The sequence below is a fragment of the Schistocerca nitens genome, chromosome 1 (assembly GCF_023898315.1).
Source record: "Schistocerca nitens isolate TAMUIC-IGC-003100 chromosome 1, iqSchNite1.1, whole genome shotgun sequence".
Lineage (NCBI taxonomy): Eukaryota > Metazoa > Arthropoda > Insecta > Orthoptera > Acrididae > Schistocerca > Schistocerca nitens.
Genome location: NC_064614.1, coordinates 534,091,950 through 534,119,459, shown reverse-complemented (window position 1 = coordinate 534,119,459; position 27,510 = coordinate 534,091,950). Strand labels below are relative to the sequence as shown.

Sequence of the window (27,510 nt, the reverse complement as noted above, 5' to 3'; positions counted from 1 at the left end):
CATCTACCATGCTCCAAAGTGATCAGTGTGTTCTTTTGACAGGGTCAGTAATATTTTGTCAGGTGGCCGTTTCATTGTTTTTGTGTCCTCTATGCGAGCCTAAATATCGCTAGAGATCTTGTTTATTGTTTCATCTCATACGTGCGCAGTAATTTCTGTGGAAACTTGCGGCACCTTGTGACGAAGTCGTCCTGTATAGTTGGTTGTTTCCGGCTGTTGGCAGAAAGCTGTCGACAAGTCGACTGTTGCGTGACGCGGTGAGCTTTTTGCTCGTGGCTGCCTGTTGTGCTCGGGGAACGAAGTAGAAGACTCAGAGAGGGCGTCGGAGAGGCGTGTCGCCCGTCTTGTGTGTGGCTGCACAACACCACGCACCACAGTACACAGTACACGCCCCCGCCCCCCTCCCCCCCCCCCCCGGGGAGCCCCTCCCGGCCCCGCCACCAGCTCTTGCCGCGCCGCTGCCCTCGAATACAGCCCCACCAGAGGCTGGGGCTGCAGCCATTCATCAAACGTCGCCCGCAAACGTCTCCAAAGGCGTGCTTGGTGACATTTCAAGAGAGGACCAGCAGTGTGAGAGATTTCCTCTGACTGTCGCAGACTGGTATCTCCACACCTCTCCCCAGTGGCCCTTACGCTCCTAACCACTAACAGAAGATTGCTTTCTCGGTCAGTGAGCAGTGATAATGTTTATTTACCTTACTTGTTTCGGGACGCAGCACGCCTGCAGTACAAAGACTACTGCTGCCGGCTGGGGTCAGTAGTGTTTTTGATATGAAATCTGGTAAAGCTGAGAGCTTTAATTACCAGTAGGATCACTATAAGAACGTAACTTCATTATGTGGCATTCAGTGTCGCGGTAGGCAGTGGTCATATTGTCTTGGCTTTTCAGTGTAAATACGAAAGCTATATGGGAATTTAGGATGAATTTCAGCGATGAAATTTTCTTGCGTTGTTAGCTGAGTAACAGAGTTCACAGAGCTTCAACTGCTGTGGAAACGGTCATTAAGAAAACTGTTGCACTCCTCCACTATGACGCTCTTACTTGTCCTCTCTATTAATTGGCTATTACACTGCCTAGTGCAAAACGTAAAGTACACAGAAGTACGTGGCGCTATTTCAGTGACTGCAATATTGAGTCAAATTCACAAAGATGTTGGCAGTATGAGCCAAGTTATCAGTATGACCTTGCCCATCCTCTGGCCTAGATGTATGCAATGATTCGGTTGGACAGGGTGTCATAAAGCTGTTATATCTTCTTCTGAGTCAAGCTGGCGCAGATTATAGCTGGTACTTGACATCCTTGACACCGGAATTGGACTGATTGATGGCAGCATCTATTGATCTGCCAGTTCTGAAGCCGAATTGGTGTTGACTCATATCCCTGAGAGCTCTGTGTGTTTTTAGGCACTTACACAGTAGCTTCTCCTGAATCTATGCTAGGGCATTTATTAGGCATATTGGCCCGTAAGTCTTTGGATCTGAAGGATCCCTGTCACCTGATTTCTTAATAATGACTGCTTTGGAGGTTTTCCATACTGTAGGTACGCTGCCTATCTGTAAGGTACGGTTCAGTAACGTTGTTAGGAACGGGGTGGTATGCGGTGCTAGTTTTTTCAATGTTTCCGAGTCGATACCATCTGGTCCGGGTGCTTTCTTGTTTTTGAGTGCTCCACGTAACGGCGTGTGAATCAAAACACACATGTCGTGATTACTGCCATCTCCAAGCAGACCTACCGGCGTGGAGTGGCTAGTTCTCCAGCGGGTGACAAAACCGCCGCATCAGGATGTCACCGACTTCCACTCGGACTTGAGGAGCGTCCTCGGCAGCCGTGAGTCCGCTATTGGATTCTGCGGATTTTTCCATCTAGGGAGAGGGCGGCACGTACAAGGCTATTCCAGAAGACTGCCGAAATGTCCCAATCCCCAATCAGATGATAGCACACTTTTCTGTCGGTAAAGTGGTAACGGTTTGACAGCAGTGCTGACTTCCTTGCACTTGGCGGACGCTGCCAGCGCCGTGCGTGGGCGTGTGTGGGGGTGGCGTATCCCCGACTACGGCCCTGCGCACCCTCGCGGAAGCGCGGCTCACCGACCAGGCGAGGGCGGCTCTTATCGTGACTCCTAATCTCGTTATCAGGACCGAGTCAAATTAAATCGCAGTTGGCTATTTATGGGCTATTGAGCGCTGGGGTCTGGCGACATATGGAGAGGGCGCGAGCCCCCGCCGGGGGATTCCATTTACTGCAGTCATCTCAAGACATTATCAATAACTCGCGGCCCGGCACCCACTCGCACTCGGGATTAAAATATCTGCCACGACAGCTGCGAAGGGGACGTCACGGTCGGGGGAGCGGCCGACTCCCACACTCGCAAGTGGCGAGCAGGCGGGCTGAAAGCCACCCCCACACTCCTGTGCGCTAAGGAGAGTTAGTCAAAAGCACGCACGTGACAAAAAGCGCTCCCCCCTTCCTCACACTGTTTGTAGCTAACAAAGATCTCATTTTACATCTGTTTAAGTCCACACATATTGTAAAAATGTATTTAATTTGTTTGTGTGTGTGTGTGTGTGTCCTCCGAAACCACTGAACCGATTTCAGTCAATCTTGGTATACATATCCCCTACTGCCAGGCATAAATCGCTGTTGGGGGTTAAGAGCCGCCCACCTATTGTAGTTCAGGAGATACGACGTCATAATCAATGAGATGCGTCAAAAAATGCCGCATCATGCATGAAGTTTTAATACATCTATTGTTTGCTACTAAGACACTCCTATAGTTGGGATAACATAAGGAAGTTCCTGACACCTGTCAGCGTCTTTGGCAACTTTCAACTGCGAAGCGCAAATGGCTGTGGGCAAAACAATAGCCGTCTATAGAGCCCTGAAGAGGCGTTTACAAGGAGACGGTTCCGCCTCCAAAATCGCGTTGTGGACACTCGAAGCAGCGTATAGAAATTGTACAGGCTACTGTACTTCCACATTTGTACATTACAAATATTTATTTGTACAACTGTTCCATAATTTCAAAGGTGTTTTCACGAATACATAGCAATGAAATTTTTTAGATATTACACAACAAACACAGTTCATCTTTTGCTCTCGTTTGTAACGGAAAATTACCACAATTAATACGCGGGGCATGTTGGGTTGTCAGTTAGTGTGTACACACTCCTCGTTCGAAATCGGCGTAAAACAAAATCTATAAACCGGACTAGATGGCACACATCCCCGTCTGGTCAATCTGGTGTAGGTTTCCTGTAGATTCTCGTAAATATTTCAGTCATTCCCGTTTATAAGAAATGTGTCAGAACAGACGTACAAAACTGTTCGCCTATATCTGTGACGTTGGTCTTGTGCGGAATTTTGGAACACGTTTTATGCCTGTAGTATCATGACATTTCTGGAGACCGAAAATCTATGTAGGAATCAACATTTGTTCCGAAATCAATGATCTTGAGAAATTTAGCTCGCTCAGAAAGCAGTAGATCCCGGTGCCCAGTTTGATGCCGCGTTCCTTGACTTCCGAAAGGCGTTCGATGCAGTTCCGCACTGCCGCCTAACGAACAAAATACGATCGTACGGAATATCAGACTGACTGTGTGACTGGACCGAAGAGCATGTCACTTCTCAATGGAGAGAAATCTTCAGACGCAAAAGCAACTTACGGCAGACCCCAAGGGAATGTTATTCGACTTTCGAAAACGATACATATGAGATCTAGTAGATAACGCCGAAGTTCCATGATGATGCTGATGCATACTGAGAAGTTGCACCGCTATAAAACTGTAGCGAAATGCAGGAATAGCAGCAGAGGATCGACACTCGGTGCAGGAACTAGCAGTTGTCACACTGCGCATAAACGGGCAGACAAACCCATTATTGTATGACCAAATATTTTCAGAACAATTAATGGAAGGCATCACAGCCATAAAATACCCAGAACTATGCGTAGGGGGCGACTTAAAGTTGAAATACCATATAAAACTAATCGCAGGAAAGGCAGATGCCAGACAGATTCATTGGAAGAATTCTCAGGAAATTTAATCCATCAGCAAAAGAGGTAGGGTACAAAACCATCGTTCGAACGATACTGCTTGTCGGTATGGTATCCGTGCCATATGGGAACAGTAGAGGAAATAGAGAGAGAGAGACCACAGGAGAAGCAGATACTAACCTAGAAGGTTTCTTGCAGAAAATTCCTGCGGTGGAAACTGTTGTGACTTGAGATCGAATGATGACAAAAATAGTTTGCAGCAATGTGTAGGATGTGGTGTTTGGAGATGACAGCTACTCTTTAGCTATCGTAGGCTTCGGCATTTGATATTGCAGGTGATAAACCATTTTTCCGTTTGTGCTGCTTCCGTTAAATCGTATTAAATGTACTTAAAGTAACGTACGTATTGCACTTTCGATTATAGAAGATAGACTCTTTTATGTCGATACTTCTATGGTAACACAGGTTTTTATTTAGCAGTCTGGGATCGAACGTAGAGCCGTGAAATCGATTCACGTAATTAATGAGAGATGCATCTATTGTGATTGGCACTAGTGAATAATCTAGCCACACGTTTTTAAATTGATAGAACCAAGCCAAACAACCCCCAACGACGAAAAAAAAGTCACACCCTCCTATGAATATTTGTGTTTAGCTTGATTGTGGACATGCTAGAGTATTTTTGTGTTTTTCGCATCGTATTGGGTGACCGTTCTATCTGACATTTTAAACAGTAATTTCTAGTAATAGCTTAATGAAATTTATTGACACGCATAAGTCTTCTAAATTTATATTGTCCATGAGAATGCCGATCGTTGTGGCCGAGCAGTTCTAGGCGCTTCAGTCCGGAACCGCGAGACCGCTACGGTCGCAGGTTCGAATCCTGCCTCGGGCATGGATGTGTGTTATGTGTCTTAGGTTAGTTAGGTTTAAGTAGTTCTAAGTTGTAGGGGATGATGACCTCAGATGTCAAGTCCCATAGTGCTCGGAGCCATTTGAATCCATAAGAATACAACGCACGCATAGCTCACACAGAAGGTAGAAAGAAGTAATTGTACCTAAAATCTTTGTCGAAACATACTCTTGATATGCGTGGCTTCATAAGTAAACTACACGTTTGCATGTCCATATTCAAGCTCCATTTATGTAGGGACACAAACTTACGTATTACTAAACAGCAACTGTATATGAAAACAACAATTTAGAACTTTGGAAGGATCTACTACATAGCTGATTGTCTTAAACTCTTAAATGAAGTTATTAAACTATGACATAGCGCTGTTCATATATTATGCAGACGCAAACACTACAAGAGTTGAAATTATTTGTAAATTTCGAAATGTCGGCTACGTGGCATATAACAGAGTGTCTTTTGATGCACGGGGTATGATTCATACTTGTCAAGGAATAGGCACTTCGTTGAATGGTATAGGAATAACTGTACTCCGACGTAATCCGCACTTGTAGCTGAGAATGTTATGAACTGGCGGATGCAGTGGCCTTCTGCATGAACTGTGGAGGGTGAATCCTGGTGACGGCAATATGAAAGTTTTCACCGCTGTTGGAGCCGTTAGCGGAAGTGGCCGTTTTCTGAGCAGACAAATAATCCTTCTGCTGAGCGCCCGGTAGTCCACTACGTCTTAGCGAGTGAGACAGACACCCGAACAACTATCAGGCGGCGGTCAAAAACATTAGAAGAATCGCCTGTTATAGTTCGTGCATGAGATAAATTCATTAAGTCCGATATTTCAAACGTTCAAATGTGTGGGAAATCTTATGGGACCTAACTGCTAAGGTCATCAGTCCCTGAGCTTACACACTACTTAACCTAAATTATCCTAAGGACAAACACACACACCCATGCCCGAGGGAGGTCTCGAACCTCCGCCGGGACCAGCCGCACAGTCCATGACTGCAGCGCCCTAGACCGCTCGACTAATCCCGCGCGGCTCCGATATTTCCCTTTCTGTTTTATCATCATCATTATTTATTGTTTGGTATAGTTATTATTTTGCAGTGGCTAGCAGACTGGACTCCCATTCGGGAGAACGACCGTTCAATCCCGCGTCCGGCCATACTGATTTAGATTTTCCGTGATTTCCCTAAATCACTCGAGGCAAATGCTGGGATGGTTCCTTTGAAAGGGCACGGCCGACTTCCTTCCCCGTGCTTCCCTAATCCGATGAGACCGATGACCTCGCCGGCTGGTCTCCTTCCCCAAACAACCCAACCCATGCCAACCACTTATTATTTTACATGAGAGTATATAAAGATAAATCCCTAGGAAATGGGCGTTCGTTATCGAAGAGCTCAAAAACCGGACGAAAAGCGTCGAATATGTGATGTCGTACAATCGTATCTGTGTGATGTGTAAACTACGTAATTACAACAATCAAAATAGTCGAATTTACGGCGTACTCGACAATGGACACCCAGTAATAACAGACGTCTCCTTGGAGTAATTACACGTAGAACAGAACATCGGTTGAATTCGTCAGGAGAGAAGCCAAGCGTTCGCTATTACAGCAGCTTTCCAGTGTCATGGTTGAACAACCATTTGTATTTTAGTAGATAGTGCAACACCAACTTCACTTTCCTCTGTAACTTAAAAATATTGAAAGGAAAGTGCCATATTAGTCAGAAAGTTAACCCCGAATTTATAACGAACCATGCATATTTATTTGATTCGTGTTTCGTGTTTCACAGTCCGAAACTTGTCCAGGGACTATAAGTAGAAAACACTGTTCTCCGCAAGGGGGGGGGGGGGGGGGGTGAAAGAACAGGCCGTTTCGCCTCATCAGAAATTCGCACCGACAGCCCCTCCCTCGATATTCACAAGGAGGCGGCTGCTTTTCCAACCCTCGGCTTTGTTGCTCAAGTCGGCACTCCCTTAAAAACTTGTTCCAACCCCTTGACTCGCTTAATTATTTCCTTCCAGATGCGTGATTAATGCCCGGGGGCGTCATAAAGCGGACTGTGATTTAGACTCCGCCACGCCGCCTACAGCTGGCAGATAATTTGCACAGTACGGTGCGCGCGCTGCCCGCGTGCTGCGCCGTGCGTGGTGCGTGGCGCGTGTGCGTGGAGGCAGCGGCGCGGACGCGATCGCCGCCAGAGCCGGCCGCCGCCCAAAACACCCGCATTAATACTCCAAAGGCCGGCCGCGTCCATCAATTTCAGAGTCCGCCGGGCGCCGCTGGTCCGCTTTTCGCAATTTCAGACCTCGCTGCCTCTGTTTCGGCCGATTTACCGAATGCCACCCCTCTCCCTTTCTGCCATCGGCTTTTATTTGGCGCATTGCCTCGGCGTACACGCCCTTGTGCTACGCGCGGAGCCGGCACCGTTGTGGCTGTCGAGCCGTTTTTATCCTCCCTGCCGCAGTGTCCTCTCGGGCAGATATTCCGCTCCCCGTTCTTTTTTTTTATTCACCTTGCAGCTCTATTTACTGATCATGCCCTTGTGCACATGTAATTTCGTTTCTGCTCGGCTGGCTGTAGTGTGAATAAAATGCAGACTAGCTAAAGCACGAAAGAATTTCTGAAAAAGAGGAATTTATCAACATCGAATATAAATTTAAGTAAGCCTTTTTTGAAGGTATCTGTGTGCATTGTGGTGTTGTACGGAAGTGAAACGTGGATCATAAGCAGTTCAGACAAGATGATAATAGAAGCTTTTCAAATACGGTGATACAGAAGAATGGTGAAGATTGCGTGGAGAGATCGAGTGACAAATGACGAGCAACTGAATAGAATAGAGGAAAGTATAAATTTGCCGCAACAACTGACTAAAAGAAAAGGACGCTTCCTATGGCATTCAGGAATTATCAGTGTGGAACTGGGGGGAAGCGTGTGTGAGAGGGGAGTGGTGCCGTGACAAAAATATTGTAGAGGGAGACGAAGGAACGAACACAGTAAGCATGTTCAAATGGACGTAGGCTGCAACAGTTATTCGAGACGAAGAGGCTTGCACAGGATGGAGTAGCAGGGAAAGCTGCATTAACCACAACAACAACGGCGGTAATCGTCATCTGGATGAAACTGTTCAAAGATGTGTTTCTCCAGTTTTCGCTACTACATATTATTAAGTTCATTATCTTTTGGTATCTACAGTCATCTTCATGATTTGAAGAAATTCTTGAAACCTTACGTGTCTGGACTGGCGCACGAAGAGGTTAGTTTCATTCGTCTGACTTCAAAAAGTTCGTCAGTGGAGATTCGATGTCAAGCTGGATTCATGGCAGTAAAGATTCAGAGAAGAGCCACAGCTTTATTTGATTATTGTGAGGGACTCACGGAAATGCTCAAGCGACTGCTATACGAAACGAAAAGGAAAATGTGTTACAGACCACGGAAACCTGACGCTGAAGTTCACAAGAGCGGTCGTTACAAGAAGAGTCAAGAATCACTTTACTTCCTTATATGTACACTGACCGAAGTGAAGCAGTGTTTGAAGCACTGGACTCCCACTTGAGAGAACTGGAATTCAAATCTCTTTCATTACAGGGAATTTATAATCTCGTCTTCTGTCTTTACTTGCCAGGTGCGTCCCGTGTAATGATACTAAAGATAAAATTAAAGAACTTCAGAGTTATATGGGGGCCTGCTCACCATCGTTATTACCATGCAACATTAGCGGATTAGGTATGCAGGAGGTTATTAAAATGTGTTCATTATGTACGCTAATTTACTTCTAGGAAGATTCCTTCAGTAGCTACTCGACGAATTGATTTCCACATAAAATCTTACTGCGCTACTTCTCCGCCACGAATGTTGCTGTCAGCTGCAACCTAAACACCCTTATGATTCAAATGGTTCAAATGGCTCTGAGCACTATGGGACTTAACATCTGAGGTCATCAGTCCCCTAGAACTTAGAACTACTTAAACCTAACTAACCTAAGGACATCACACACATCCATGCCCGAGGCAGGATTCGAACCTGCGACCGTAGCGGTCGCGCGGTTCCAGACTAAAGCGCCTTTAAACACCCTTATGAAATATCTAAATCAAGCTACTGACTCTACGATCTTTAGAGGGATTCTCCATAAATCTTTCTAAACAATGACAAGATGCGGTTATCGGACAGATATTTATTTTGCTTGTAGTAACTACATAATGAAACACTCAAATGTACTGCTAAAAATAAGCAACGAGTGGTCAGTGTCACAGTTGGAAATGATCGATAAATCCTAATTTTAACATTCTCCTCAGATTAAACTTCAGTACCCGAGGAAGACTGTAAACCACACATATTTTATTCTAAGAGAAACACTTTCCCATTTCACCCTCTGTACCATCCGAATGTGCCTCAGAGAATAACTCAAAGACTCTAGTTACCACTGTTCTCCTTTTGTTAGGAAACCTCACGAAAGTTCTCGTATAGAATTCATTACACTGGTGGAATGAATATATACGTTTCTACACATTTCTACATCTCTTCTCTAAATATCACTGTGAAACCCATGGCGTAGAGTATTTCCCATTGTACCGCTTTCACAGGGTGGTGCGGTGTACTGCTGGAGTCTTCATTTAATGATGCTTCTTGAGGCATGGTAAGTAGGGTTTCGCGTATCAGTAGGTGCGTATCTTCATGCGTTTTCTTATCATCTCTGTGGCTCTCTTCCAAGTGTCAAGTAAACCGTGACCATTCGTGCTCCCTTTCTTTGAGCGCGTTCTATATCCTCCTTAATTCCTATTAGGTACTGGTTCTACGAACTAGAGCAATACTCATTGGGTGGTAATACTACTGTTTTGTAAGCCATCTCCTTTGGAGTCTGACTGCATTTTCCCAGTATCCCAGCAATGATTTGAATCGGCCTCTTTCATTAACTACGGCAGTGCCAACGTGATCATTCGATTTCATATACCTAAGAAATTTTTACACCCAGATATTTGTGTATCAGTTGACTGATACCACTTGTGAGTCACTAATATTGTAGTTATAGGATACTTCGTTTTAATTTTTTTAATTTTGTAAACACAAAATTCAAAATTTATGTATGGAGCTTTAAAAGCAAGCTGCCAATGTTAACACAACTTGGAAATCTTATATACAAAGTTTGGAGAAGTCAGTGAGATGTCGCACGTTTTATGTCTCAGGTCTGAACAACACAAAGAGTTTTTAGGCGAAAATGACTACACGTTAGATGCGTCGGTCGAAATTTCTTATGCGACAAATAGCGCCCAATTTGAATCGCTAATAACTACGAGCCTAATAATGCGTAAACAAAGGCTGAGGGGACAACGGATAGATCATCTCAGTATTTGTTTTGTACCAGTGCAGGCGCATGCGCGTTAATATTGCGCATTAGCTTCATGTAAAGTTGTAAATTTGTGTACCGTGGAAACGCGTTTAGCTAGCATAGTGATTCTGGTGTCATTCGTCGGAATACAAGTGAAAATCGGTACCGAATTGAAAATTATAAAATAATGAAGAATGCCATGTCGTATGACCCGCAATATGCCAGGAATTTTAGAAAATGAAAGTCAGGGGAAAGTACGCGTTGAATCGAACAGAAAAAGCCTGGAAAGGCCAGTGTAGAGCGAATCCGACAGATAAGGTAGCGTTGTAAAGAAAATAAAGAAAAAAGCACGGAGGAAAGCGATTATGTGCCTGGCGCATCGGGAATTTTGCATTCTGCGGCCAGCGACAGACCTAACGTCTACGGGTGATGTACAGGCGTCGTTGGTACGGAAAACAGAAGAAGGCGACGTTATACACTGAAATGACAAAAGCCATGGGACACCTCCTAATATCGCCTCGATCCTCCTTTTTCCTGTTGTAGTGCATCAGCTCGACGTAGTATGGACTCAACAAGTCGTTGCCGGCCGGAGTGGCCGAGCGGTTAAAGGCGCTACAGTCTGGAACCGCACGACCGCTACGGTCGCAGGTTCAAATCCTGCCTCGGGCATGGATGTGTGTGATGTCCTTAGGTTAGTTAGGTTTAAGTAGTTCTAAGTTCTAGGGGACTTATGACCACAGCAGTTGAGTCCCATAGTGCTCAGAGCCATTTGAACCATTTTAATCAACAAGTCGTTGGGTGTTCCCTGCAAAAATATAGAGCTATGCAGCCTCTATAACCGTCGATAACTGCGGAAATGTTGCCCGTTCAGGAGTTTGTGCACGAACTGACCTCTCGGTTATGTCCAATGAATGTTCGGTGGGATTCATATCGGGTGATCTGGGCGGCCAAATAATTCGCTCGAATTGTCCAGAATGATCTCCAAACCAAACGCGACCAATTGTGGACCTGTGGCAAGACTCATCGTTACGCACAGAAATTCCATCGTTGTTTAGGAACATGGAGCCCACGAATGGCTGCAAATGGTCTACTCCAGTCAATGATCGGTCCAGCTGGAATAGAGGACCCAGTCCATTCCACCAGCTTACACAGTGCCTTGTTGAGAACTTGGGTGCATGGTTTCGTGGGGTCTCCGCCACACTCGAACCCTACCATCAGCTGCCACCAACTGAAATCGGGGCTCATCGGACCTGACCACGGTTTTCCAGTAGTTTAGGGTCCAGTCGGGATGGTCACGAGCACAAGAGAGTCACTGCAGGTAATGTCGTGCTGTTAGCAAAGCTACCCGCGTCTTTCGGCTGCTGCCATAACCCATTAGCGCCACTTTTCGCCACACTGTCCTAAGAAATACGTTCGTCGCATGTCCCACATTGATTTCAAAATTGGTTCAAATGGCTATAAGCACTGAGGTCATCAGTCCCCTAGACTGAGAACTACTTAAAGCTATCCTAAGGACATCACACACATCCATGCCCGAGGCAGGATTCGAACCTGCGACCGTAGCAGCAGCGCGGTTACGGACTGAAGCGTCTAGAACCGCTCGTCCACAGCGGCCGGCCCACATTAATTTCTGCTGTTATAGCACGCACTGTTGCTTGCGTGTTAACACTGACAATTCTACGCAAACGCCGCCGCTCGTAGTGGTTAAGTAAAGGCCGACAGCCAGTGAGTTGTCCGTGGTAAGAGGTAATTCCTAAAATCTGGTATTCTCGGGCATACTCTTGACAGAGTACAACTCGAAATATTGAATCCCCTAACGGTTTCCGAAATGGAATGTCCCATGCGTCTAGCTCTTTCTACCATTCCGCGTTCAAAGTCTGTTAATTCCCATCGTGCGGCTATAATCACATCGAAAACCGTTTCACATGCGTCACCTGTGTACAAATAACAGCTCCACCAGTGCAGTGCCCTTTAATACCCTGTGAACGACATACTACCGCCATTAGTGTATGTGGATCCTGCTATCCCATGACTTCTGTCACCTGAGTGTTGATTATATCTGACAACCTGACAGCGCCAGACGATTATGTATCGTGATCACCAAATAACACTTATTGCCAACCGACGCAAAAACATCGGGGATCAATGCACGCACATCGACTGAGGGTGCTATGGTAGACTGATGTTACTGATAATAAAATTAGATTTTAATACAGAATATTTGCTTGATTTAAACCCCTCGTTTTTAGGAAAATCTATGGCGCGGATCTGAACTAAAGACTTTTTTTCCGACGTGTGGCACGACACACCAAACCTGAACCTGCCAGAAAGGTCGATTGGATGCACAGTGAAAGCTTCATTGCAAACATTTAGCTTTTCTGGTATGTACGAAGGCGAGAGTGCAGCTGGGCATGAGGGACACAAGCGATAGTCGCAGAGCACGAGATGACGGTAGGAGCAAAGACTAGGTGACAGCCAGAGATCTTGAACGAGTGACGCAAGCCCGTCGCGTCACTGCCACCGTGCCTAGCTGACTCAGTCGCCAGTCAGGCTGGGTATTAATAGAGAGGAGCGGTGATATTGCGCCACCCTGATATTTGCACGCTTTTACGAGCGCTCACACGTGCCGTCGCGGGACCGTGAGTCGCGTCGCGTCGCCGGGGATTTTCATCTCGGCCTGGGGACACGCCGCCGCTCGTCTTTCTTTAAATATCTATTTGGACAGCTAACACAAACAAGCGGATGAAAGTGGACGGCGTAATTTAGTACTGCGGGTGCACAGTTACCCTGATAGAAGCATAGGTCGCCAATCGTCGGGCTGACTCAATAACTCTACCGTCAAAGGCGGCCGGCGGCCGCGCGCCGCTTTGAGCCAAGGAAGGCCTGTCAACACGGCCGCTTGGAAGTTCCGGTGTCGGTAATATGCTGATGGGAAGCGAGCGGGCTTCTTTTTTTTTATTTTAAGTCAGTCGAAAGTTGGCGCGCGCGGGCATGTGTGTGTGTGTGTGTGTGTGTGTGCGATGCAGTGCTCAGCGCTGTAAAAGAGCACCTAAATTAAACCTCTTCTCTGAATAATGTATAAGATGGCTCACAAGGCGGGCAAGATGAAACAACATCGTTTGAAAATTCATCAGACTCGCGGGGGGACGGACTCTGAAGCGTGTGAGCCGCTATGCGTACGGCGTGAACAAAGGGCGTATAGTTACACGTATTTTTCGGTGACCTCTCCTTTCGCAATGAAGAGTGCCCTGTTGGGTAATGTTGTAGAGAAAGCCATGGGTAAAACCTTTACTAGAATGTCAGGTGTCTTTCACGAGTATCAAGTAGCTTTTGTCTTTCGTTTTAATTTTTGTTCCACGGATACACGGAGAAATCTGAAGTTAACGAAGTTCATTCATTGCGTACGACATATAGGTAACTCAGCCACACTACAATAAACTAGAGTCGTAAGGAGCAAGGCGCAAGCGAACCAGCGACTCGTCTGTTTTCCACATATAACGGACCTGGTCGTAATGCTGAACGTATTATCGAAATTTTGAGCAGGGAGCAGCGTTTCTTGTCTTTCACTTTGCATCAACTGTTTTTTGTGAGTTTATGATAAAAAACGAGAACCCGTAAACAACTACCCCAATAATGACCTGTTTTAATTTGCGAGCAAGGCTGCTGAGGTGATAAAAGCTGAATATCACAATAAAACAGATAAGAAAAGCAGAGAAAATCGTCATCACTAGACACGCAATAACGCTTCTCAGTCCTTTCTAGACACACTCCATCTTGCGGAAAACGATAGACATTGAGCGAGATAGCTTTGCAGTCGACCCACTGCGTAAGTATTTGGAAAAATGTGGCAACAGCGCATGTTCTGGAATACCGACGTGTTTTCTGTGATTTCTCTACTTCAGGTGAATACCTGCAGGATATCTTTGGGACGTCTACGTCATTTACTTCTTCGATACTTTGTCAGAAGAACTAACGACCGCCACTAATGATCAATCTGTCTACGACACTTTACATTCTACCCTTATTCCATTCCAGTTCTAGGTCCTGATGGGATCGCGAAGACAGTGCTTGTTGTATTGGGTACGGCATTCATCGCACTGTCGCACATTTAGCAAGCAGTAACTAGACAGACTTGTTAACCGTTCCGTACGTGGTAGAGAAGACTCAGCGAAACGCGAGCGTTTGATTTATGAGTCTTCTCTACAACTGGTTTGCTCCATCTTATTAACAATGTTGCGTAAGTGCGACTGTCACTCGCACAGGCTGACAGGTTCATTAGCGCTGGATTACGGCAAACAGCAGTTCCTGACCCCCTGGCCACTCGCAGGTGCTGTACTTTTGTGTACTATGTGACCAGTACAATAACTGTCAACTACCACGAAATCATCTCAAACGGCACCTAAAAGGTTCATCATACTTCTCACAGTTACACTTACATTTGCACTTCAAAAGGAGAAGAAGAGGAAGAAGAAATTTTAGTAGCCAACGTTAGCAATACCCATTGTACGTGACAAGCTATACATAGAGAACGCCCATATCTTACCCACGAGACAGGTAGCCACCACACAAACGCCCTAGTGGAAACGGAAATGCCGTGTGGCTAGGACTCTCGTCAGGTAGACCGTTCACCTGGTGCAAGTCTTTCGAGCTGACGCGACTTCGACGATTGGCGTGTCGATGGGGATGAAATGACGATGATAAGGACAAGGCAACACCCAGGCCCTGAGCGGAGAAACTCTCCGATCCAGCCACGGAAATCGAACCCGGGCCGTTAGGTATGACGTTCCGTCACGCTGACCATCCAGTACCAATAACGCCGTAGTGAGGAATAGACATATAAATTATTGCTTGATAGGTTCCCGGGATTTACGCCAGATAATATTGTAGAAACCAAACAATATTTCAGCGAGACAACTGCCCGCCATCTTCAGGTGCTACTGTCGCGTCGCTGAGAAGCGCGCCAATTTATATGCTGGCTTTCTAGAACAGCGCAGGCGCCAGCGGGGCATAACGTCATCGAAGACCAATCGTAGACAGCGTCGAATACCAGAGCCCTCTGCTGGAGAAACGGGTCGCGGTCTGCGGAAGCGCGCCGCGGCGCGGGAAAATGCGGCCGGGAGCGACGGACCCCGTTCGCGCCAGCGAGGTGTTGGCGCGCGATTTAAGCATCTGCGCTAAGGCTTCCCATCTGCGTTGACTCAGTGCGGTTGCTAATCTGTGGCTGACGATTCCTTAGTGCCGCCAAGGCTGGCTCCCAGGCTTTGCTCAGGTGAAACCCCGTGTCTCTGTTTATTAGGTCACTGCTTATACGTATTTCGAGCGCCTCTTTGATGATGGAGTCCCAGTATGTGGAAGCCTGCGAGAGGATCTTGGTTTCTTCATAATTCATGCCGTGTCCCGTGTCAAGGCAATGTTCAGCAACCGCAGATTTCTCTGGCTGATCCAACCTCGTGTGACGTTTATGTTCGTCGCATCTGTCTTTGACCGTACGACACGTCTGGCCAATATAAGATTTCCCACATTGGCACGGGATTTTGTATATTCCTGGTCTCCTCAGGCTGAGGTTGTCTTTAACAGGGCCCAGCATTGATTTCACTTTTGCTGGAGGCCGGAAAACACATTTAATCCGGTATTTCTTGAAAATTATGCCCACCTTAAAAGACACGCCACCGACATACGGTAGAAAAACTAACCCCGTGGTGTTATCTGCTTCTTCAGGTTGTTCTTGAGGTTTGGAGCGTGCTGGTCGAAACGCGTTCCGGATCTGCTTCTCGGAGTACCCGTTCTGGGCAAATACAGAGCGGAGATGGCTGAGCTCTGCCGATAAGCTGTCCTGATCTGAGATGGCTCTAGCCCTATGCACTAGCGTCCGTAATACACCGCTGCGCTGTGAGGGATGATGACAGCTCGTAGCTTGTAAATACAAGTCTGTGTGGGTAGGCTTCCGGAACACACTGTGACCCAAGGAGCCGTCTCCTTTTCTACGCACCACAACATCCAGAAACGGGAGCTCAGCATCTTTTTCTACCTCCATGGTAAAACAGATACTTGGATGGAGGGAGTTCAGATGTTCCAGGAAATAAGGAAGCGTTGCTGTCCAGAAACGTATCATCTACGTCTCCCATAGTAGCAAATCTTTTAATGGAAGATTTCGAGGACAAAGCACTTCAGACGGCGGTTCTGAAACCCAAATGTTTTTGGAGATATGTAGATGATACGTTTCTGGTATGGCCGCATGGGACAGCAACGCTTCCTTATTTCCTGGAACATCTGAACTCCCTCCATCCAAGTATCTGTTTTACCATGGAGGTAGAAAAAGATGCTGAGCTCCCGTTTCTGGATGTTGTGGTGCGTAGAAAAGGAGACGGCTCCTTGGGTCACAGTGTGTTCCGGAAGCCTACCCACACAGACTTGTATTTACAAGCTACGAGCTGTCATCATCCCTCACAGCGCAGCGGTGTATTACGGACGCTAGTGCATAGGGCTAGAGCCATCTCAGATCAGGACAGCTTATCGGCAGAGCTCAGCCATCTCCGCTCTGTATTTGCCCAGAACGGGTACTCCGAGAAGCAGATCCGGAACGCGTTTCGACCAGCACGCTCCAAACCTCAAGAACAACCTGAAGAAGCAGATAACACCACGGGGTTAGTTTTTCTACCGTATGTCGGTGGCGTGTCTTTTAAGGTGGGCAGAATTTTCAAGAAATACCGGATTAAATGTGTTTTCCGGCCTCCAGCAAAAGTGAAATCAATGCTGGGCCCTGTTAAAGACAACCTCGGCCTGAGGAGACCAGGAATATACAAAATCCCGTGCCAATGTGGGAAATCTTATATTGGCCAGACGTGTCGTACGGTCAAAGACAGATGCGACGAACATAAACGCCACACGAGGTTGGGTCAGCCAGAGAAATCTGCGGTTGCTGAACATTGCCTTGACACGGGACACGGCATGAATTATGAAGAAACCAAGATCCTCTCGCAGGCTTCCACATACTGGGACTCCATCATCAAAGAGGCGCTCGAAATACGTATAAGCAGTGACCTAATAAACAAAGACACGGGGTTTCACCCGAGCAAAGCCTGGGAGCCAGCCTTGGCGGCACTAAGGAATCGTCAGCCACAGATTAGCAACCGCACTGAGTCAACGCAGATGGGAAGCCTTAGCGCAGATGCGTAAATCGCGCGCCAACACCTCGCGCGCGCGAACGGGGTCCGTCGCTCCCGGCCGCATTTTCCCGCGCGGCGGCGCGCTTCCGCAGACCGCGACCCGTTTCTCCAGCTGAGGGCTCTGGTATTCGACGCTGTCTACGATTGGTCTTCGATGACGTTATGCCCCGCTGGTGCCTGCGCTGTTCTAGAAAGCCAGCATATAAATTGGCGCGCTTCTCAGCGACGCGACAGTAGCACCTGAAGATGGCGGGCAGTTGTCTCGCTGAAATATTGTGCAGTTTCTACAATATTATCCGGCGTAAATCCCGGGAACCTATCAAGCAGATGCAGCGCCGGGAAAGCCTCAAACAGCACATGTAAATTATTGTTTTGATGAAGATAAAAGAGTATGGAAACAATAAGAAAGTAACTATGTTCCGCTGAGTTTGATTACTGTTGTTGGCACTAAGGTTGCCAGATATACTGCTTTGGATGGTATTTTTCCAGCTCCTGTTCAAATTCTCATTCCCTGATAAACAGCTTCAGGACACGTAAATATTCCTATTAGAGGAAAATGAACAGTATTTCACGTAATACGGTTCGTTCATTAAGCTCGCGTTTAACCTTTTATTCCGAAGAGAGCTAAATGGGCATACCTGCAATCAACAGGCGTCACACCGAGCTTATTCGTATTCAGTAGCGATACGGATGTCTATGGAAAGATTTAGGTGTATTTACAGTCAGTTTTACCTTTCGTGATGTCTTTCTACAGATGGATTCGTCGTCAGGCAGCGAGACTAATGAAGAGCCAGTGGCGATAGCAAGCAAAATTAAAATTGTAAAGTAAGTTCAACAATGAATGATTTAAGGTTTACTCAGAGCTTAACAAGGCTAAGGATTATAATGCTTTTTGCACTGTGTGGCCCTGGTGATTTGCACTCGGGTGACAAAGTTAGCAATATCCACATACATGGATGGCGGTAGTATATCGTACACAAGGTATAGATAGAGGGGCAATGCACTGGCGAAGCTGTCGTTTGTACTCAGGTGATTCATGTGAAAGAGTTTCAGAAATGATTACGGCCGCACGACGCGAATCACCGGACTCTGAACGCAGAATGGCACAATCCATTCCAGATACAGGGAATTCAGTATTCCGAGATCGACAGTGTCAAGAGTCTGCCAAAATTAGCAAACTTCATGGGTTACCTCTCACCCAGACAACGCAGTGCCCGATGGACTTCACTTAACGACCGAGAGCAGCGGCGTTTGCATAGGTGTCAGTGCTAACAGACAAGCAACACTGAGTGAAATAATTGCAGATATCGATGTGGGACGTACAACGAACGTATCCGTTAGGACAGCGCGGCGAAACTTGGCTTAATACGCTACAGTAGCAGACGATCGATGCGAGTGCCTTTGCTGACAGCATGATATAGCCTGCAGCGCTCGTGACCATATCAGTTGGACTCTAGACGACTGGAAAACTGGTTAGATGAGCCCCGATTTCAGTTGGTAAGAACCGATAGGGGGTTTCGAATGTGGTGCACGCCCCGCGAAGCCATGGACTCAAGTTGTCAATAAGGCACTGTGCAAGCTGGTGGTGGCTCCATAACGGTATGTACTGTGTTTACATGGAACAGAGTGGGTCCTCTGGTCCAATTGAACCAGTCATTAACTGGAAATGGTTATGCTCGGCTACTTGAAGATCATTTGCAACCATTCAACTATGAGATTCTTGTGGATGTCAGTGCAACATGTCAGCGGGCCCCAATTTTTCCCGACAGGTGTGAATAACAATTCGAGCGATTGATTTGGCCACCCAGATCGCCTTAATCCCATTGAATATCCATGGGGCATAATCGAGATATCAGTTCGTGCACAAAACCCTGCACCGGCAACCCTTTCGCAATCATGGACGGTTATAGAGACGGCATGGCTCAGTGTTTCTGCAGGGGACTTCCATGCCAGGTCTAGTTGCTGCACTATGCCGGCCAAAAAGAAATCCGGCACGATATTAGAAGAAGTATCCTGTGACTTTCGTCACGTTAGTGTAGTCTTTCGAACGGAGGTGAGAATGAAGTAAAAAACGTGGCAGACTACAAGGTAATGACAGTGTACAGTTGGGAAGAGTCACGTTAATGGAAGCTCGCACTGCTGCGCGGCACTCACCGGGGTCCTTGTGGTGGTCGGCGCTCTTGCGGCCGCTGTCCTCCTCGTTGTTGTTGTCTTCGTCGTCGACGCGATTGCGTGGCTCCCACGTCATCTTGTTCTCCTTCTTGAGGCGGCGGCGCGCGTTCGCGAACCACGTGGACACCTGCGTCAGCGTCATCTTGGTGATGATGGCCAGCATGATCTTTTCGCCCTTGGTGGGGTACGGGTTCTTTTTGTGCTCGTTGAGCCACGCCTTGAGCGTGCTCGTCGTTTCTCGGGTCGCATTCTTCCGTCGCGCGCCGTTCAGGTCCATTCCGTACCTGAAAATATACAGCCGTTACATTGGTATCTTCACTACGAGCACTTTTTCAGTTCTGCCGCGAAACATTATCAGAGGAAACTTACTGTGACATCGTCTTTCTACTACAATTTCCATTTCATTTAATGACGAGGTTAACTGCCGACGCGTAGCTTGGACGAGAACGAGATATGTACAAAAACATCTTTACTACATATGGCAATAACATGCTTTTGCTCTTAATATTATGAAGAGTAATTGCTTTACGAAACAGAAAAGGAAACTCCGTAGGTAGGCAAGTACCCCATGCGAATGAGTGCATAATTAAGTCGATGTACTAGGAATCGAAAAATGGACTTTTATGGGACTGAATGTCGTAAGAGAGTGAAAAAACTTGAAGAATGATGTCAATGAACAAAGTAAGGTTACACGTGATTGTGGAATGAAACCGGAAGAGAGAAATAGTTGAAGGATGACTGTAGGCTACTAACGACACTACGACGGTATAACGGTTATTAATAAACAGTTTAGACAAGAAGACAATAGTAGCTTTCGAAATGTGATGCTACAGAAGAATGTACGTAACTAACGAGGAGGTGCTGAACAGAACTGGGGAGAAGAGGAATTTGTGGCGCAACTTGACTAGAAGAAGGAATCGGTTGTTAGGACATGTTCTGAGGCACCAAGGGATCACCAATTTAGTATTGGACGGCAGCGTGGAGGGTAAAAATCGTAGAGGGAGACAAATAGATGAATACAGTAAGCAAATTCAGAAGGATGTAGGTTGTAGTAGGTCCTTGGAGATAAAGAAGCTTGCACCGGATACAGTAGCATGGAGAGCTGCATCAAACCAGTCTCTGGACTGAAGGCCACAACAACAATAACAATAAATAAGAAACAAGTCAGCATGAGGTGGTATACGAGAGTGAATAACTTTGTAGGCCCTACAGAACGCTCACATGAACATCGCACTAGCGAGTCGCGTGTGCCATAAACAACTCTGGAGTAGTTAAATCAACAGTGTACTGACGAAATGAGGTGCAGCATTAGTCTTAGTACTGCACAATATCGCACAACTTGAACACAGCAAGCGTGAGTTCTGGAAGGGCTTAGGAAGGGTAGGAAAAAACCGTCGACACAGGCCTCGGAAGGCCCTGCAGAACCGACCGACAGCCATGTCATCCATAGCCGATAAGGATAAAAAAAATGGTTCAAATGGCTCTGAGCACTATGGGACTTAACAGCTATGGTCATCAGTCCCCTATAACTTAGAACTACTTAAACCTAACTAACCTAAGGACATCACACAACACCCAGCCATCACGAGGCAGAGAAAATCCCTGACCCCGCCGGGAATCGAACCCGGGAACCCGGGCGTGGGAAGCGAGAACGCTACCGCACGACCACGAGATGCGGGCCGATAAGGATCACTGGATGCGCAAGTGGAGGGGCTTGTGGTCAGCAAAATTTAGTAGTAATTATATCAGACGCTCTACAAAGATTGCCCAGGAGAGATGGCACAGTGGTTCCCTACGATTAATGCTAAGTAGCACATGATCCGTGCATACCAAATTTGGAGACTAAATAAATTCAAATCACTCCGCAGTGTTCCTGGAGTGAAATGTCAGTGTTGATAAATCCTTCTAATGTAGAAATGTTACCCTTAGGTTCCTTTATTTTAGCCGAAAACAATAAGCTGTTCCATTTCCTGCATAAAATTGTTGAAGCGCTTCCATGCAATATCTGTTTTATTACTGATGTCCCTTAGCTGATGACCGCTTTGCTTTGTACAATGCTTTTCATCGCCTGCAGGAAACTAGTTATGGCAAACTAATGAAAGCTTTTCCAAAATACTCGAAATCGTGGCCGGCTGCGGATTCTTTTAAGTGTAAAAACACTGCCTCGGAGCTCTCAGAGATCAATATCACTTCCATGTATAAGAACTAAAAAACATTGCAGTATTCTGCTGACTCAGTTGTGAAAGTTGCACACAAGATTAAATTCGATGTTACCGTATTACTGTCCGATTACGCTGTAGGCGATAAACCACTGGAAACAGTAACAACAGTAAGATACCTGGGAGTAATTGTCGAGACCGACCTACAGAAGAATGATCACGTAAAATAAATTTTAGGAAAAAAGGATGCCAGGCAGAGATACATTGGAAGAATATTAAGAAAATGTAACTAATCCACGAAAAGCCGGCCGTTGTGGCAGAGCGGTTCTAGGCGCTTCAGTCCGGAACCGTGCTGCTGCTACGGTCGCAGGTTCGAATCCTGCCTCGGGCATGGATGTGTGTGGTGTCCTTCGGTTAGTTTAAGTGGTTCTGAGTCTAGGGGACTGATGACCTCAGATGTTAAGTCCCACAGTGCTCAGAACCATTTGAACCATTTGAATCACCGAAAGAAGTGGGTCACATAACACAACACTTCTACAACCGATTCTTGAGTGCTGCTCGCCAATAAGGGCCCTTGCCAGTTTGGATCAATAGAAAACACAGCGAACATCCAATGGAAAGCGGGGCTTTTCGTCATGGGATTGTTTAGTAAACGGAAGAACGTTACGGAGATGCTCATAAAATCGAAAAATGTTCAGATGTGTGCGAATTCCTAAGGGACCAAACTGCTGAAGTCACCCGCCCCTAGACTTACACACTATTTAAACGAACTTCTGCTAAGAACAACACACACACCCAATCCCAAGGGAGGACTCGAACCTCCGGCGGGAGGGGCCGCGCAGTCCGTGACATGACGCCTCAAGCCGAGCTGCCACTCAGAAAACTTCAGTGGTAGATGCTACAACAAAGGCTTCACGCGCCACTGTTACCTGTTACCGTTTGCTGTTGAAATTCCAGGGGCATACGTACCAAAAAGACTCTTGCAAGATATTACTTCCACATGCATCAACCAGTAAGATGATTATTGCAAAATCATAGCAATGAGAGCTCATACGGCGGTCTATCGACAGTCTTCTAACCACGCAGGTGTGGGATAATTGTAATGATACCAGAGGCACACACATTAAGATGGCTTACGGAGTACAGATGTAGATGTAGATTGGAGATGTAGATGGAGGCAGTGTAAGTCAGCTTCTCTACTGTCACTGACACTATGTGGAGATACAGGACATCTAATTCATCGCCACACTGCCACTTCCCGATGTTGATAAATAATAAATTAACTTCGGAATATTGTAACTCCTTTGAAAGTGCGTCAGCGGTGACAAAATACGTCGCTGACGTCGACAAATATTTCAGATTTTCGCGGAGGACGCCGCGATAGGCTGCTGTCAGCCGGCGCCGGCGCGTTTGTCATCGGGCTCGTGAATTAGCAACGGCAATCCCACTCGCGGGGCTCTCCAAAACGCGCGTAGAAAACGCTCAGTTTTCAGGGGCGCCTTTTATAAATTCGTGATGTGGCGGCTGAATAAAACAGAGCGCCGCGCGGTCTGCAGCGTTAATTAAGGAAAACAAAAACAGCGCGCTGCCGGGGGCGGCCGCGTATCAATTATGGAATGTTTATTCGCACGTCGCGCGGCGCTGCGCCGGGCCGTTGCCGCGACGGAGGCGGCCGGCGCAGACGCGCCTCATTACGCATTGAACGCAGCCGTTTGTTTTTGCACGAACGACGAGAAGACTTTGACAGGCGGCGCGTCGCGCGTCGACGTCTGCATTATGCACGCCGCGCCTCGCCTCGCCTCGCCTCGCCTGCGCTCCTCTTCGACTCCTCCCGCCTCTCAGCGCCCGCTGACACTGAATTCTGCGCTGCGTTGTCCACTTTTAATATTCACATGCGCTGTCTGCCTGATGAAATGGCTGCGCCGAGCGGAGCCGCTCCCGTGCCCCTGTCGTCGCCCGGCGAAGAATTCCCACCAGCCATCTGCAACGACGCTTGCGATTCCACGTACAAGCAGTGCAGGCATGTGAGGCCGCCAATAAAAGGTAAGGCATACGACTTATTCTAGAGAATCAGTGTGCCGCCCTCAGCGTGATTTTGGTGTGATTCATCTTCATGGGTGTAATCTTAGGAGCGTTCAGCTGTATTTTACTAATACACTCTCACCAGCTTAGCGCCCACTGCTCTGCTCGTGTAGACTGTTTGCTCGGAACAGTTTTTTGTTTAATCTAACTTCTATGATGTTCACAAATTGTAACATCTTCAACACTTCTCACGCTAATTAAGGGCACAGAAGCATCAACTTTTCCGATTGTACTCCTGACCAAAAAGTGAATCTGATGGCTGGAGTCCAAGGTTTTTGTTAATCATGCCTTTTGCGTTCTTTTGGTGATATTTCCATGGAAACTTTCGTTTCCTGAGGCATGTTTCTTTATCTGTAACCGAGACGTGAAATAACAATTTTCTTAGATTTAGTTTTAAAACTTTTTTTCATATAACGAAATAATTTCTTAAAAATGTTCCTATTGTATTTTCTCCCCTTTTCCAAAAACAGAGAGACACATATTTTTAACTTCTAAGCAACAAGCCAAATCCAGTTTTAAAAAATTAGCTTTAAATATTATGCTTTCATAATGAAATATTTCCATAAAACATTTCATTTCCTTAGAGGTCGAATTGCCGGCCGCGGTGGTCTCGCGGTTCTAGGCGCGCAGTCCGGAGCCGTGCGACTGCTACGGTCGCAGGTTCGCATCCTGCCTGGGGCATGGATGTGTGTGATGTCCTTAGGTTAGTTAGGTTTAAGTAGTTCTAAGTTCTAGGGGACTGATAACCACAGCAGTTGAGTCCCATAGTGCTCAGAGCTATTTGCACCATTTTTTTTTTTTTAGAGGTCGAATTTCCAAAAACACTGAAGAGGTTTTTTTTTCTTACCCGAGAAGTAAAATACCACATTTCGTAGCTGTAGCTTTAAAAATTCCTTAGTTGTTTTTAATAATGATCTATTTAAAAAAAATTTTACACCAGTCATTTCGCCCCAACAGGGCGACCGACAAACCAAATACTGATTTCCGTACATCTAGCAACATATTTTCAAAAATCTTCTCATTCCCTATTTCAGCACCTTAGGAGTTGAATTTCGAGAACTCCCATTTTAAACGACGCCTACAGTGCGAGATCAACACCCTCTCCAATTCTCAGCTTTCTATCATTCGCGGTCTGGGCTGGGTGCTGATGAGTCATTCAGTCAGGACATTGCCTTTCACATATACATACATTGGATAATACATTCGGCCGAGAGGTTCTAGGCACTTCAGTCCGGAACCGCGCTGCTGCTACGGTCGCAGGTTCGAATCCTGCCTCGGGCATGGATGTGTGTGATGTCCTAAGGTTAGTTAGGTTTAAGTAGTTCTAAGTCTAGGGGACTGCTGACCTCAGATGTTAAGTCCCATAGTGCTTAGAGCCATTTGAACCATTTTTGATAATACATTCAGTTGTTTTAATGAGCATTTTGCCGGCCGCGGTGGTCTCGCGGTTCTAGGCGCGCAGTCCGGAACCGTGCGACTGCTACGGTCGCAGGTTAGAATCCTGCCTCGGGCATGGATGTGTGTGATGTCCTTAGGTTGGTTAGGTTTAAGTAGTTCTAAGTTGTAGGGGACTGATAACCACAGCAGTTGAGTCCCATAGTGCTCAGAGCCATTTGAACCATTGTTTTAATGATTATATTTAATTCACGAGATCTATTTGGAAATTATACACTTTTATCTTGAAACGGGCTTTAACCGTCCAACACAGACAATACATTGACGTACTTAAAGTTATTTTAATTATGATTATGTTCTGAACTGCAACAAGTATGTCCAGAGATGAAATTCTGTGACTCGGAAATCGAGCATGCGAATGAAATACGAGGACTACGTTTTTCAACGTCCTATCGGCCATGAAATTAAAACCATATTGAAAATTCCGTGAAGCTTTGAGCAGATGTGTTGCGTATGGTCTCTAAAATGCCTGTCTATAGCGTGACGTCGTACTCTAAGAGCTCCGAGCGCGCAGGGAGTACTTAAAGATGCCTGAAAGATAGTCATTTCAGACTGCCGGCAACCCTACGGATTTCCACATGTCGAATTAAATGACTCGCATTGGCAGTAAAAGACTTTTTGTGTGTAGTCACGACCGGTTTCGCAGCAATTGAAGACGCATTCTCAGCTGATAGAGATTCTATTTAATAAGTTATACAGGGAAGGTAACTGCCTTAGAGCCCTTCCCCATCAACCATGTCAAGTTACAAACAAATAGCGCACTGAAAGCGGTAGTTCATAGTTAAAATGAAGGGTACATCAGAACGGTACCACGAGCAGCAAGGTGGTTGAGGGACAGCGGGAAAGGCAGTACTGACCGCTCGGCAAAGCGGTATTTTCTTCTAGAATATGTATTACCGCTTTTAGCGCGCTGTTTGTTTATAGCTTGACAAATACGTTAGTGAGTGGTTCTAAGTTAATTACCTTCCCACTATGACTTGTTAAAAAGAATCTCTAACACCAAAGGATGCGTCTTCATTTGACGTGAAATTGGTCGTGATTTTTAACAAAAAGTATTTTATAGCCACTGCGGAACTTTTCAGTCAAAATCTAGAAAATAGTGTCTCCCACTCTTTTCCCCTTCTCCCTCCCCCCTCCCCGCCTCTCACGTTCGATGTCAAGAGTTTAATTCCACATGCCTGTAATCTCTCTTTTATTGTTCTCTTTTTTCACGAACAGCTATAAACAATGTCTTCTGCACTATTCTGTTTTCTGCACTGTTCGTGTCATAGTAATTTCTAAATGTTGAGGTCTATGTAAGATGTAATTTATAACGTACTTGTGGAGAATGTAATGTAACAGACGTACAATACCTGACCAGATTAAACAAAAAGCCATTTCAACCATTTTTGTGGTCCGAAAATGGTAGTCTGTTGACATTTAACAACGAGCGATTTAGGGTAGGGAAATTAACAGTAGAAACATCTACATCTGTTGTTGTTGTTGTTGTGGTCTTTAGTCCTGAGACTGGTTTGATGCAGCTCTCCATGCTACTCTATCCCGTGCAAGGTTCTTCATCTCCCAGTACGTACTGCAGCCTACATCCCTCTGAATCTGCTTAGTGTATTCGTCTCTTGGTCTCCCTCTACAATTTTTACCCTCCACGCTGCCCTCCAATACTAAATTGGTGATCCCTTGGTGCCTCAATACATGTCCTACCAACCGATCCCTTCTTCTGATCAAGTTGTGCCACAAACTTCTCTTCTCCCCAATCTTATTCAATACTTCCTCATTAGTTATGTGATCTACCCATCTAATCTTCAGCATTCTTCTGTAGCACCACATTTCAAAAGCTTCTATTCTCTTCTAGTCCAAACTATTTATCGTCCATGTTTCACTTCCATACATGGCTACACTCCATACAAATACTTTCAGAAATGACTTCCTGACACTTAAATCTATACTGGATGTTAAAAAATTTCTCTTCTTCAGAAACGCTTTCCTTGCCATTGCCAGTCTACATTTTATATCCTCTGTAACTGCTTAAATACACCACAGGACACTTCACAGAGCATGGCAGAGGATCCATCGATGGGATGGCTTGTGTATAGCGTACAGGAAACGTAGACTAAACATTTATGTTCAGTATGTGTGAGGGAAGAAGGGACTTCGATAAGCAGGAAAATAGCTTATACCCTGCCTTCATAACGCAGCCGCAGCTGTTTTCGTCTGAAAAATAGGAGTGGTAATACGACGTGTCCATT

At 46.1% G+C, this 27,510-nt stretch overlaps 1 protein-coding gene across 1 annotated transcript in view; it reads right to left on the bottom strand.

The window, feature by feature from the left end:
* Window positions 1-27,510, bottom strand: part of LOC126259615 (iroquois-class homeodomain protein IRX-4) — a 247,300-nt gene that overhangs the window by 7,456 nt on the left and 212,334 nt on the right. The window contains exon 3 of the mRNA XM_049956571.1: window positions 19,554-19,855. Coding sequence (XP_049812528.1) covers window positions 19,554-19,855 — 302 coding nt within the window. The remainder of the gene's footprint in view (window positions 1-19,553; window positions 19,856-27,510) is intronic.